This window comes from Acomys russatus, chromosome 24, assembly GCF_903995435.1.
Source record: "Acomys russatus chromosome 24, mAcoRus1.1, whole genome shotgun sequence".
NCBI lineage: Eukaryota > Metazoa > Chordata > Mammalia > Rodentia > Muridae > Acomys > Acomys russatus.
In genome coordinates this window covers 54538949-54552250 of record NC_067160.1, presented here as the reverse complement: position 1 = coordinate 54552250, position 13302 = coordinate 54538949, and the positions used below count along the sequence as shown (strand labels likewise).

At 46.1% G+C, this 13302-nt stretch overlaps 1 protein-coding gene across 5 annotated transcripts in view; it reads left to right on the top strand.

The window, feature by feature from the left end:
• The window catches only part of Ddx31 (DEAD-box helicase 31), a 72225-nt gene that overhangs the window by 23407 nt on the left and 35516 nt on the right, over window positions 1–13302 (top strand). For all 5 annotated transcript variants that reach the window (XR_007832926.1, XR_007832925.1, XM_051166969.1 and 2 more), the window contains exon 14: window positions 4168–4227. Coding sequence is in view for 3 of the 5 variants with exons in the window: in XM_051166969.1 (XP_051022926.1) it covers window positions 4168–4227 (60 nt within the window). In the remaining 2 variants the exon portion in view is untranslated. The remainder of the gene's footprint in view (window positions 1–4167; window positions 4228–13302) is intronic.

The following is a 13302-nucleotide window of genomic DNA, read 5'->3' as shown; positions in this document are numbered from 1 at the left end:
AGCAGGTGCCATCTTGTGATAAGGTTTCTGGGCATCTTAGAAAATCAGAAAGCTGTAAGTCAGAGTAGCATGGGCATGCTGAGAGCTAAAGGACGCAACAGAAGTCTGAGGTGATTGGAGTCAGGTCCATCCCCTCATGGGTTTTGTTCTTTAGCTTTAGCAATAAAGGAAGTGGAGCCCAGATAAGTGACCTTGCTGAAGGTCACTCGTGGACACAGCCTTTTTGCTATTACACGTATATAAGCCTTTGTTAGTTTCTGTTATGCTTTCAGCTCTCTGATTGGTTGAGTCAGTTGGTTTTTGTTCTTGAGTACCATGTGTGGTTTGGAGTTTTGTTTTAAACTTAGTTTTTAATCCTTTGGGCCCTTACTTTGCAGAACCATTCTGTAGGTAGTGGCTGAGGACAGTGAGGAGCTTACATGCACCTGAAAGACTCACCAGACTGTCCATCTCGTGTGTGATATTGTGTCTTGCATGATGTGCCTTCTGGGACAGACTGCTTGTGTTCTGGCTCTGGCTGATGAGTTCCTGGCTCTCTGACTTAAGATAAGAATTTAACCCTCTTCCTGGAGAAGGCCAGGTGATGCCGGTGGTCTGTGCTGCTGCCTGAAGTCATGTTGATGCCTGGCCTGTGCTGCCACTGGAGAACATGCTGATGCTGGAGGCCATGTGGATGCTGTGGTCCATGCTCCCAATGCTTGTAAAGGGCAAAATCTACTTTTGCAGTGGTATTGATGACTGCAGACTCACAGTTGAGAAAGAAAATAATAGAAGGCTTCTGTGGCAACCCTACCCTCATCCCCATCCCCCAGAATGTAACAGCCTAGACAGTGAGTTTCTTAACCTCTCCTACTTACATTGAGACTTGAAAAGCCCCTGGTGAAGGTGCCTTGAGTGAGCTGTGCCCTGAGCTTGCAACCGTAGGACAAAGCACACACCACAGATGACCTTAACTGTTGACCATAGTGCGGTGGGGTTCTGCCCGTGCCTGCAGGGAGGCATCCTTCCAGCATTGTTACTAGTTTTTGTATTTTACTTGTTGGTATCAGGTAGTTAAAGCCTCATGTGTGCAGAAGAGATCACGCTGAAGCCTCATTACTCACTCACCTTTGTACCACAGGTCTCTCTTTTAAAAATTAACTAAGGCAGCCGTTGATGAGTGCAGACTTACTTAACTGAAGCTCACCTGGTAACAAACAGTGCTCATGCTGTAACATTGCAACTGATTGGCTGACTCCTAGCTGACTGCATGAGCTGTTGTGGTCTTTGGCTCTTTATTGCCATAGATGCTTACATTTGGTTGGTACATGATTAAAGCATATTACAGGCACCAGGTTTGTAAACCACATACTTGGTTTATTGGGCATACAAAGGGTGTTACTAGTCTGGTGGCATGCTTCAGTACAGGCTGATCTTACGTTTTCTCCAATTGAATATATAGTTTTAGCTAATTACAGTTATCAGTGGTTTTTTTTTCTTTTGAGACAGGGTTTCATTCTGTAGCCTACACTTGCTAAGTACTCAATTTGAGGCCCAAACTGTCTGAACTCAGAGCAGTCCTCCTGCCTTAGCCTCCTGAGTGTTGTTGGGATTACAAGTGTTGGTCAAGCATTGGCTGAGTACTTTATAAACTGTGTGTGGCTGTTGTTCGTGGTTATGCAGGTGTGCTGTGTCTGTGCTTGTGTAGGCCAGAGGTCCCCTTGGAGTGGTTTCTCAGGAGGCTTTCATCTTGTCTTTTGAGCTAGGGTCTCTCATTGGAACCCAAGGCTTATCAGTTAGGCTCTACTGTCTGGCTAGCAGACCATAGCATCCATCCCTGTCTACCTTAGCAGTGTTGTGATTGCAGGTGGCTTTGTATGTGGATATCAGGGCCCAGACCAGGTCTTCATGTATATAAAGTAAGTACTGAGCTATCTCTCAAGCCCAGTCTTTATACATTTTTAATTTGAGAAGGCTGCCCTGTAAGAGAAAACTGGTATGACAGTATCCCTCTAGAGCACAGCTTCCTAGTAGACTACACATAGGAGGCTGTGAAATAACAGCAGCACGGAAAGGTTCGCAGCATGCAGAGCTGAGGGGCTCTGTGTGACTTCACTACAGCACTGGTTTTGAACATGCAGTGTGCACACTGAGTACTGCACGTGCCACATAATGCCAGCTCAGACTGCAGGCTGCTCTGTTTTAAATTGCAGTATTTGTGCTGTACATATAAAATCTTAATTCTCATACAGAAACAATTCAATTATGGACAACAAAGACTTACGATATTTTCTATTTTTCTTTCTTAGTATGTCTTTAAGTTTCATTTTGTTGAAATGTTAGATTTTTGAAATTGGTATTTAAGTTGTTGGCTTGAGTTTCATAGGAAATCACTAAGTGAGTTATGGCTTGAGATAGGACATGAATTTCAACAGTTGCATGTACCTTCACACTGTATGTAAGAGGGACTGTTCCTCAGAAACCGCCTTCCCTTTGTTTAAAGGCAGGTCCCTGCCGGGGAGCCCCAAGTATCTGCCTGTCTCCACCCCCCTGGCATTGGGATTACAACTGTGTACCCCATGCCCAGCTTTGGTTGAGGGTCATGGGGACTAAACTTAGGTCCTCAGATCTGTAGGCAAGAAAACAGTTATAAAATAGTGCTGAGCTATTTTGTGCTGTGGATTTCTCCAGGTTGGTGTCTGCTCTGATTATGAAGTCAGAATGTCAGCTGTGAAAAATGTTGAAGGTACTTTTTGTTCTGTGGTGTCAGTGGATTTGGAGCATAAAAGAAGTACATCCTGTAGGCTTGGAACTCCCCTACCCCCACCCCCACCCCCAGACAGGGTTTCTCTGTTATCTTGGCCGTCCTGGATTTGCTTTGTAGACCAGGCTGGCCTCGAACTCACAGTGATCCACCTGCCTCTGCCTCCCAAGTGCTGGGATTAAAGGCGTGCGCCACCACCGCCCGGCGGCTTCGAACTTTTTCAAACCTACTTTATTTGGGGTTCTTTAATGCTTACACCTCCCTTCCAACCCACCTACCCTAGATAGGAGAGAAAAGAGGTTATTAGGAACAGAAGAGATAGACCTTTTTTATACTCAGTTTCTTGGAATGATTCCACTGGTGTAGTCGGCAGGATTCCAATAGACCAGATAAACAGTAAACCAACAATTCAGCAAAGGTGACTGTAACCGCAGCCACTGCCACCTGGAGCAGCAGCGGGAACGGTTCTCTCTAGGAGCGTCTTGAAGTGGAGTGATGAACAGCCAAGACCTTGTTTTGGGCTCACATATATATCTCCTCTCAGAGTCTGTACTAGGATGTTTATCAGTTGGCAAACACCATGCCCCTGCAAGAGGCGGCTCCTCTTCCAGTGAACAAGCATCACCCGTTCTCTCACAAGTCTCTTCAGTGGAAAAGCACTGCACACCATCACACAAGTCTGCTTCACATCCCACACTTGGGATCAAAACAAGAACATGTCTACATCCACTGCAGCCTCCAACCCTGAGTGCAGATGGCTTTAGTCTTGAATAAGTGGCAAAGTTACGTGCCTGGCAGAGAGCTGTGGGCTTAGTGTTGTCCCCCCACCCCAACATACACTTTGATTAGGTTTCTATTTCTTTGCTTCTTTTGAGACAAGTCACACTTTGTGTGCTTGCTGTTCTTGTGTGTTAACCAGGGTAGCCTCAGGCTGTGCTCTCCGTCTGCCTTTGGTCCTGGGGTTATATGTCTTCACTACCATGCCTGCCCAAGAGTTTTTTGTTTGGTTTTTTTCTGAGACAGGGTTTCTTGTTGTAACAGCCTTGGCTGTCCTGGACTCACTTTGTAGACCAGGCTGGCTCCGAACTCACAGTGATCTGCCTGCCTCTGCCTCTCTGAGTGCTGGGATTATAGGTGTGTGTCACCACGCCTGGCTCCCAAGAAATTATTTTTAAAATTATTTTTCAGTTAAGTGTGGTAGCACACACCTTAAGTGCCAGCACTTCTGAGGTAGAGACAAGTGGATCTCTGAATTTCAGGACAGCCAGGACTACAGAGTAACCTATTTCAGTCACCTGGATAAAGCCTGGGAGTGATTGGGGAGTTTAACTCTGCACTGATTTTTCTTTAACAATATTTTAAGTGCATGACTTTTTTGCTAACATTTATCTCAAGAGTTTACCTGGCTTTTCTTGTTCCTGTAGGAAAGAACCTCTGTGTTTCATGAGTTCTCACAATCTGGAACAGGAGTCCTGCTCTGCACGGTGAGTGTCACTCTACTCTCTGTCAAGGTCGGTTCCCATGACAACAGTGGCTGTGGTTCTTGTGTTGTTGCTGTTATTTGAGTCAGGGTCGGTCTTCATAGTCCTGGCTGGCCTCACAGAGATCCGCCTGCCTCTGCCCTCTGAGTGCTGGAATTAAAGATGTGCACTGCCGTGGCCAGAGGTGGCTGTGTCTTTTGACCCCTTGACAGTTTGTCTTGTGTCTAGCCCCATGGACAGCTGGCACACCTGGGCCTCATGGTGGAGCTGGTTTCTCTGCACCTCTGGATTGCCACCTGCCTGTGCCACATAGTCCTGGCTGCGACCGTTGAGTAGACTTGGCAATTTGCTCACTAATGGTGGCAGCTGTTAGTCTGAAAAGGTGTGAATTTATCAACCAAAAACTTGTAAATTACAGCTATTGGGAGTAGTTGGGGCTGAGGAAGTCTTTGCACATCAGGTGCCTGCAGCTTCTGTCTACTCTTGTCTGAGACTGTCATTGTCCTAGGAGTTTCAGGACAGTTCATTTGCCTCAATCTGCAGTTCAGCATATACCTCACTTTTCTACTGTGCATCTCTAATGCTGTTTTGAGATTGAAAACACATGCTGTTGATGTTCCCCACGTCCCTAGGGGTCCGCTTTTCTTAGCTGTTACTGCCTCTCAAGATTAAAATACCTTTTCTTCCTGGGCCATTTGGGTGACATAACTCACAAATGGCTATTGGAGAAACTCTGTTTATTCAGTAAGGAAACGGCACTGTGTACTTAGTGAGTCTTGCAAGCCAGTGCTGAGTGGAAACAGTAATACTTAGCTATCTGAATGCCTCATTTACTGAAGTCACTTTCTAAGAAACTCCTACTCCGCGTCTAGTTCAAAAGCTTTCAGAATTCAGTTTGTGGGTAAGAGCATGTGTGTGTGTGTGTGCGCCTACCCAGAAACCTGACCTCAATGCTGTTTCCTATGTTTGTGGCAAAGTGGCTCGATATACATTCTTCAGATCTACACACATTGTTTGATTTCTCTTAAACCACTTGACTCCCAAGGAGACCCATGTCTGAGAAAAACAAAAAAACAAAAAAACAAAAAAAACCCCACCTTGTCTTTATGGTCAGATGCTCTTGCTTGTTCTAAAACCATCTTCAGATGCTGGAAGCAAAGAAGGAATCCAAATACAGTACTTGGTAAAGAAATGGCCAGTAGGCCTTACTGTCATGGACCGTCTCAGTCGGGTACAGGTCCTTGGAAACGAGAGTTCTTGAAGCGTCGGTGGACAAAGATAGGCGAGTGACAAACAGACAAACCCATGGGTAGTGTTTGAATCTGAGTGTGTTTTGCAGGCAAGCAAGCTAGATTTTTATACACATTTTTTGAAACGGGGAATGTTTTTGTGGTTATGTTTTTTCATACAATTTAAAATACACGATGCAAAGTAATAATGTTGTCATCAATCTTGGATCATCATTCTTAAGTCATTAGCTTGGTATCAGTACGCATGTGCCCTCTTTATCAAAGGTCAATGTTCTCTCATTATGCCAAACATCTGTGTGTCAAGACAGTTTTTTCTTAGCTCTTCTCGTCACTATCTGGAGCTTTCTTAAACACTTTATTTGTAAGTCATAATATAAACTATTAACTGGTGATTAATCCTTAGCCATATTTGGATTAACAAGTGGAATGGAACTTGGTGGTAAACTAGCCTGAACAACCCTTGGCTGCAGTCCCACATTAGGGCGTCTCATAGCAACAGAGTTAAGTTTGAAAAGTTCTGATATTAGAGTGGAGAAAAAAACAAAGACAGAATGTTCCAAAACAAGGCTGCAATGAGTTACTCCTGGCAGGAACATCAGACCCATTCCAGGAGGCTCTCCCTGGGTAGGGGTCATCGACTTGGGTTGTGCAGTATCGTTTGTCACACAGACTCCACTGGAGGGGTCATGACACCTTACCACCAACAGGAATGTTCTGGAACTCTTACCATACTTGTTTGTGCTCTTCTTTTTGCCTGGAACAGAATAGCTAACTTCTACTTAGAACGCCAGTTCCTTCACACCAGGCACTTGCTGCCTACTGTATGTCTCGTGTGTTCACACCTGTTAAAGATGGCATTGTGCAGGATCCATAGCTCCATGAAAACAGGGCTGTTTGTTTTCAGTTCTGTCCCAGTGACAACACAAGATAGAGCATGCTAGGCACGTGGTATTCATGCAGGAGCTGTGTGGGTAGATAGGCCTCAGAAACTGATTGGTGAGACCTGCCTGCTTCTACAGAGAGATGCAGTTTAATGTACTTGCTCATGAAGAATAAGTTCTGAAAAGTGAACTTAAACATTGTCTCTATTGAGACACAAAGTAGTAGGAGCCTTGGCACTGGAATAAGAGTTAGGATGCTTAACATCCTGGATTTACTGGTTTGTGAGACCAGTAAAAAATACGCTTTCCAGACACTGGGGATCTCTAAGTTTCAAAAAATCCAGGTATCTGAAGTTCACTGTTTTGGAGGCTCTACATGAAAGAAAAGCTCATAATTTTTGAGGGTAAATTTCCTCGGGTCAGAAGCATATGCTCTTTACCAGCCTCCTATTCTCTCTGGCTGCTACCTGCAGGCAGTTGATGTCAGCTAGTCAAAGCACAGAGCCTTCAGCTCCTGCCCACCATGAATGAAATTGTAATTTCCTGAAACCTCTTGGTCATAGGGCTTGGCTTTTCCAGATTGAGTCCAGCATGCCTCAACTTTCCTCAGTGCTGCAGAGACTACAGAGCTGTGTGGGACTCATCTCTAAGCCAGGATGCAGCTCAGTTTCCACGATGATAGGCAGTGTGCCCGTCTGTGTTCCTGCTGCTGCTGTGTATTTGTTTGCTTTCTCTCAACACTGTGTCTTTGAGCCACACCGGGATAGATGATGCTCAGGCTGGGGAGATAATGTCACTCCGCCTCCTTATAAGCAGCCTGTTGCTTACCAGGCTATCTGAACACTCCAGGAGCCTCCGTGGTGTTAATGAGGAATGAGGGCCATGTCAGGACGAGGCAGATGGAGAACTGGTTTTCCTTGATAAAGGAAATCATGTTGTTAATTGTTCTGGGGATTTCCCCCTTTATACCAAGCCTTTTACCTTTCACCTTATCGTCCTAAGATTTTTTTTAATAGGACCAGAGAACACTGGGCGGATGTCTTTATGAAAAGACCTCCTGTGCTATAAGTACACAGTGTTCTTTGCTGTTTGCAAGTTTCTCTACTCCGTTTTTCTTCCTGCTAGTAGCAGTTAAGGGTATATAGGGTGTGTGTTTGTCTTCATTATACCCGTCTTACAAGCTAGGGCCTTTGTAATTTCATGCTGCTTTCTCAGGACCAAATGCATACACAGCTTGTTTGTTTGTTTGTTTAATTTAAACATATTTTTAAATTGAAAAATAAAATAATTCCTATTACATCTCATTTGCTGTCCCATCCCATGCATCCTCCCATTCCTCCCTCCCTCCCGCTTTCACCCCATTCCCCTTCCCAGTGACTGTGACTGGTGGGGACCTCCTCCCCCTGAATATGGTGCTAGGGTATCAAGTCTCTTCTTGGTAGTCTACTATCCTTCCTCTGAGTGCCATTGGGCCTCCCCATCCAGGGGACATGGCCAAATATGGGGCACCAGAGTTAGTGTGAAAGTCAGTCCCCAGTCTCCACTTAACTGTGGAGAATGTTCTGTCCTTTGGCTAGATCTGGGTAGGGGTTTGATGATGGCTGCACGTATTGTCCTTGGTTGGTGTCTTAGATCAAGCAGAACCCCTGGGCCCAGATCCGCCCATCATAGTGTTCTTGTTGTAGGTTTCTAGGACCCTCTGGTTCCATCTATTTCCCTATCCCCTATATTTTTCTCACCTAGAGTCCCAATAAGATGTCCTCTCCTCACCTCTATCCCACTTCCCTGGTAAGTGAAGACTTTCATGAGACCTGCCCCTTGGGCTAGTGTCCAGTTATAAGTGAGCGTACACAGCTTTGTAGACTGGCTATTCAGTAGTGTAGGGCTGTGGAGAAGGGTGGGCAGAACTCAAGGAGAGTTGGGGCAGAGGCTTGCTGTGTACAAGAGAAGCCTTAGCTGAGGAGGGATGGACAGTGTGGTGGTCACACTCTGTACTCCTGCCATTGGGGAAGCGGAAGCAGGAAGAGTCAAACCTATGCCTCAAGGCACCTTTCTCAAGTGAGACATAAGAGGCCACGCATGAGGATGAGAAAGGACATGGAAACTTAAGGTCTTATCTTTTTTAAATAGGATTGAGAAATCGAAGGATTTATGCTCAGGACTTCGGCTTATCTACAGAGTATTTTTCTGCCAGTTTATTGCTATGACTTGCTGAGAGCCAGGGCAGGGGGTACTGTCTTTAGTTCCATGCAGGAAAATGTCACTGGATGACCACAAAGTGAAATTTCAGAGTCCCCTCTGGTTTTAAGGTCAGCACCGGGGTTTTCCTGGTGTGTTTGCTCTCCTTGGTTGTCTCTGGATGAGTGGAATGCAGCGCCCTCCTCAGAGTGGGGATGCTTCTGATGCCTGAGTCTGTCGGTTAAAAACAGCTAGGGTGGATGGACAGTGTCGCCCACCATGTAGGTTTCATACTTAGCAGACACGTGTGAGTCACCCGTGCCCCTCCACCAGCTCTTTGCTCTTGCTTTGTTTTCCCTGATTGAAATACACTGTTGTCTGCAGTTCTTAATTTCCTCTCCTCCTAGGGAATTTACTGTGCCAGCAGCCAGGAGACAAAGGAACAAGGACTGTGCATGTCCCCAGACTGGGTTCAATGCCCCGCATGAGTGTGGTTCTTAGCTTTTCTGGGTGTGCTTTTCAGGGGAAGTTTATCCTTAACACTTTGTTTCTTCTCTGCTAATGGAAGGCTCATTTGGAGATTGTTTGCTGTTTACTCAGTCACGCTAACTCATGTTGCCAGTTTTTTGGCGGCTCCAGCCAAGATCTCTCGCCTCTGACAGCTTCTGCACTCTCCCCTTCCTCCTCTGATTACGCAGCCCAATCTGTCACCGGGACAACGGGGGCCTGTACCCTGCTGATGGCTTTCCACACATGGCATAATGACTTTTGGCAGGCCAGGAAGGCGTCAGAGGCGAGTTTGTGCGTCCCTTCTCAGAGAGATGGCAGCCCCCTCTCCCTGTTAGTAAAAGCACTTTGTGAGGTTCTTGGGTAAATAAATGAGTCATTTTAATCCAACTGACAGGCTGGCACCTGAGCAGGCTGCCTTCCATCTGTACTCCTGGGTCTCATGGAGGCCGCCAGTTGTCGAGCCCAGGGCCTTTAGGGCTGCGTTGGTGAATGTCTTTCAGAGCTGACTTTAGTGATTCTTTTGCCCTAATTAGGTTAAAGAAATAAAATGAGGCTGTGATCAGGCTTAAGTTCTGATAGCTGAGTGGACATACTGAAGTTTTTCTAGCAAGTCAATTTCCTGTATCTAGTGTAGGTAACTACCACCTTCCTGGAAGACGGGGCCATTGTTGGCCTGTCTCCGGTGCCTGTCCAGGGCTGAGCAGGATGTGGTGAGGGAGAACAGAGAGGTGTTAAGAGTTGCCACCATTTCTGCATTATGAACCAACACACTGGGGTTACAGTTCTAAGAAGGTTCCTGCAGACACGGTCTTATTTGTCCTTCACTAGCGAGTCCTTAGCCAGTACAGGTAGGTGGCTGGGCTCAGTGAGCTGACCAGCCTCCCTGGGCAGGCTAGCTCCCACTGCTGCCATGCTGGTACCAGTCCTCCCTGATTCCTTCCTTCAACCTCTGGTGCCGGGGGCAGGAGAACAGGAAGTGTATGGATTAAGCCGAGGTGGGAGTGTCTGGCTGTTCACAACCTCTACCCAACAGAAGAAACAGCCTGCAGTGGCACGTCCTGCAATCCTAGGCTGATAGGCTGAGATGGAAGGAATGGAGTTCAAGTTCAGCCTGGGCTCCTTAGAAGACTTTCAAGTGATGGAAATTGGGGATGGGTAGCTGAGTGGAGTAGGAAAAGTAGTGGTAGATGAGAAAATTATCTGACCAGCTGCCTGGGGCTGCTTGTGCCTCACTGTTTCAGTACATTTGGGCTCAGTAAATTTCACAGTGTCAGTTGTTGTCTTAGGTTTTAGGGTGTTTTGTAGTGCTGGGGAGCTCACCCAATGCCTTACACCAGGTAACTGCCACACCACTAAGCTGTATCTTCAGCCCTGTTGTAGAATTTAATATCTGTCCTGGGTGAATGTACTAGGCTTCCTGTGTGGGGCGGAGCTTGTGACAGGCAGGCATGACCTTTCATCTAGATCTGCTATAATTTCCTGTATCTGTCCTAGCCCAGGAGCAGAGGGTTAAGTTTTTCAGCAAATCTGTCTTTAGAGTCTAGGCAGCACACAGCCTTTGCATCTTGCAGCAGAGCACTGAAAGCTAGTCCTTTCTCACAGTTTAGCAGACTGAAGAACCCTCGGTCTTCCTAAACATTGGCTGAGAGCATCTGCCCCCTGTAGAGAACATTCTAGACTGTATCCTTACACATATTCTCTATTGAGGGTTCCACAGCACCAGCTTCAGGCTTCCGGAGGATGCTAGGCTGACAGCATAAGCTTCCACTTCCACACTTAGGAATGCAGCCCAGTCCTGCTCAAGCATCTTGCTCACTCCTGTCCTTGCTTCTCACAGAAACTTAGCAGATATTTGTTTTAAGAAGCTGTTTGCCCAAATTCTTACTTTTGTCATTGCTGGTTTCATTTCATTTTTTATTTGTATTATATATCCCTGGCTAGCCTGAAACTTGCTGTCAAACCAGGCTGGCCTCAAACTCACAGAGATTTGCCTGCCTCTGCCTCTTGAGTGCTGGGATTAAAGGCATGAGTGTTAGGGGAAGCTGTTTTAAACAAACATTTCTCGGCCGTGAAATTAAGGAAAGCATGGTGGACATGGAAAGTCATCCTTTGCATCATTGGGGCAGCAGTCGGTATAGATAAGGAGCATCCGTAGGACTGAGCTCCTAGGGTGAAATGTTTAGGGGAATGGTACTTACTCCCAAGACTTTGAATCTGACTCCCCAGTTATATCCCTTGTCAGCAGAGAGAGCTGGTGGACACTATAGCATTTCCCATGTTCAGCCAGGAGGCCTCCTGAGGTCACAGAGCCATGAGTAGTCCACCCTACTCAAAGGAACCATTCATTCCTGCCTGAACCTTACTATGTGGAAACAAGTAGGAGTGTGGAATGTTCCTTGGGACAGCAGCAAAACTAAACAAGGAGCTGGAGAGATGGTTCAACAATTAAGACCACTTGATGCTCCTGCAAAGGACTTGGGTTTGGTTCCTAGCACCCATATCAGTGGTTCACAGCTACCTGTAACTCCAGTTCCAGGGGATCCTACACCCTCTTCTGGTCTCCACTACACCTGTATTCACATAGTACACATAAACATACATTCAGGCTGACACGCATACACATAAAAAAAATTAAAAACCCTAAAGTCAATGAAAACCAGGGACACTGTTCTATTTTGTGAAGAGACATCATGACCACGGCAACTCATAAAGGAGAACATTTAATTGGGGCTGGCTTACAGTTCAAGGGTTCAGTCCACTATGGTCACGGCAGAGAACATAGCAGCATAGTGCTGGAGAAATAGCTGAGAGTTCTACATGTGGGTCATCAGGCAGCAGGAAGAGAGAGGGATAGTGGACCGGACGTGAGCTTCTGAAGCCTCACGGTCCCCCTCCACCCTAGTGACATACTTCCAACAAGGCCGCACAATCCAATAATGCCACTCCCTATGTGAGGGTCATTTTCACTCAGACCACCAGGGCCACCATTCCAGATTAAAGAAGTCTGTAGCTCTTGAGCAGTGATTGTGTTCACTGCTCTCTTTGGGACCAGAAAGAAAAGCATCCATAGGAGTCATCTCAAGTCAAGTGGAGAGACTGGCCACTGACTGTTGATGTAAAAATGATGTTTGTCCGATTCCCTCAGAGTTGCTCATATATGTGTTTTACTTAGGAGCCTTTGCTAATATATTGAACACTGAAATGTCACGACATTTGCAAGTGGCTTTAGACAATGAAAGTGTATGCGTGCATTTCACATGTGCACATCTGTGTCTCTGTGTTCAGATGGAAGGAGAAAGCAGATGTGTTAATGGGGTTACAGAAAAGATAGACAAACAGGATTTTAGGGGAAATGATAACACCTGTTGTTTCAAACAAAGCAAACACCGTAGGAAAAAAAACAAATAGAAAAGTAAGAACCACCTTGCGGTTCTTTGTCTGGAGAGGCTAATTTTTGTTGTTGTGTGGGACAAGATTTCACCATGTGGCTCTGGCTGCCCCAGAGCTTGCTATGTACATGAGGCTGGACTTTAGCCCAATATCACAATTGTGCCTCTGCCTCTGAACACTGGGTTATGGAATCATAGGTGAGAACCACCACGTATAGCTGTTGGCAGATTTGAGCCTCTTTTGGGGTATTCATCCATCTAGTTAATAATTTTATTACCATTTCTCATTGACACCCCTGCTTTTGGCTATGACAATCAGATCATTTGGTTTTTTTCTTTTCCTGTGTGTGTGTGCGCGCGCGCGCCGCGCACAAGTGTAGGCATGTGTGTGCAGGTGTGGGCATGACTGTTGCCCATGTATGGTGATTAGAGGACAGCTTCAGCCGGGCCTCTCCTACCTTATTTGAGACAAGTTCTCTTTGTTATTTCCCACTGTGTATGCCAGGTTGACTGGCCCCTGAGCATACAGGGATTCTCCTGTCACCATCTCCCATCCCACTGTAATCACTGGGCTTATAGACAGGCACTGCTGTGCCTAGTGTGGTGTGGGTTCTGGGCGTTTAAACTTGGGTCCTCATGCCTGCCTACTAAGCTGACTCTCAAGGTCTCAGTTTCTTCATGGTCTTGTTCTGAAGTGCATCCTTTTGGAGTTGTGGAACATGTTACCTGTCTCCCGTATTCCTGCAAATTAATAATTGGTTCTAGCCAGTGGGTTAGATTTGGCTTCTAGGCTTTAGTTTTTGGCAAGAGTATCATAGGGCACAGTGATTCCTATTGCATAAGAGCTGACCACCTTCCTTCACAGCAGAC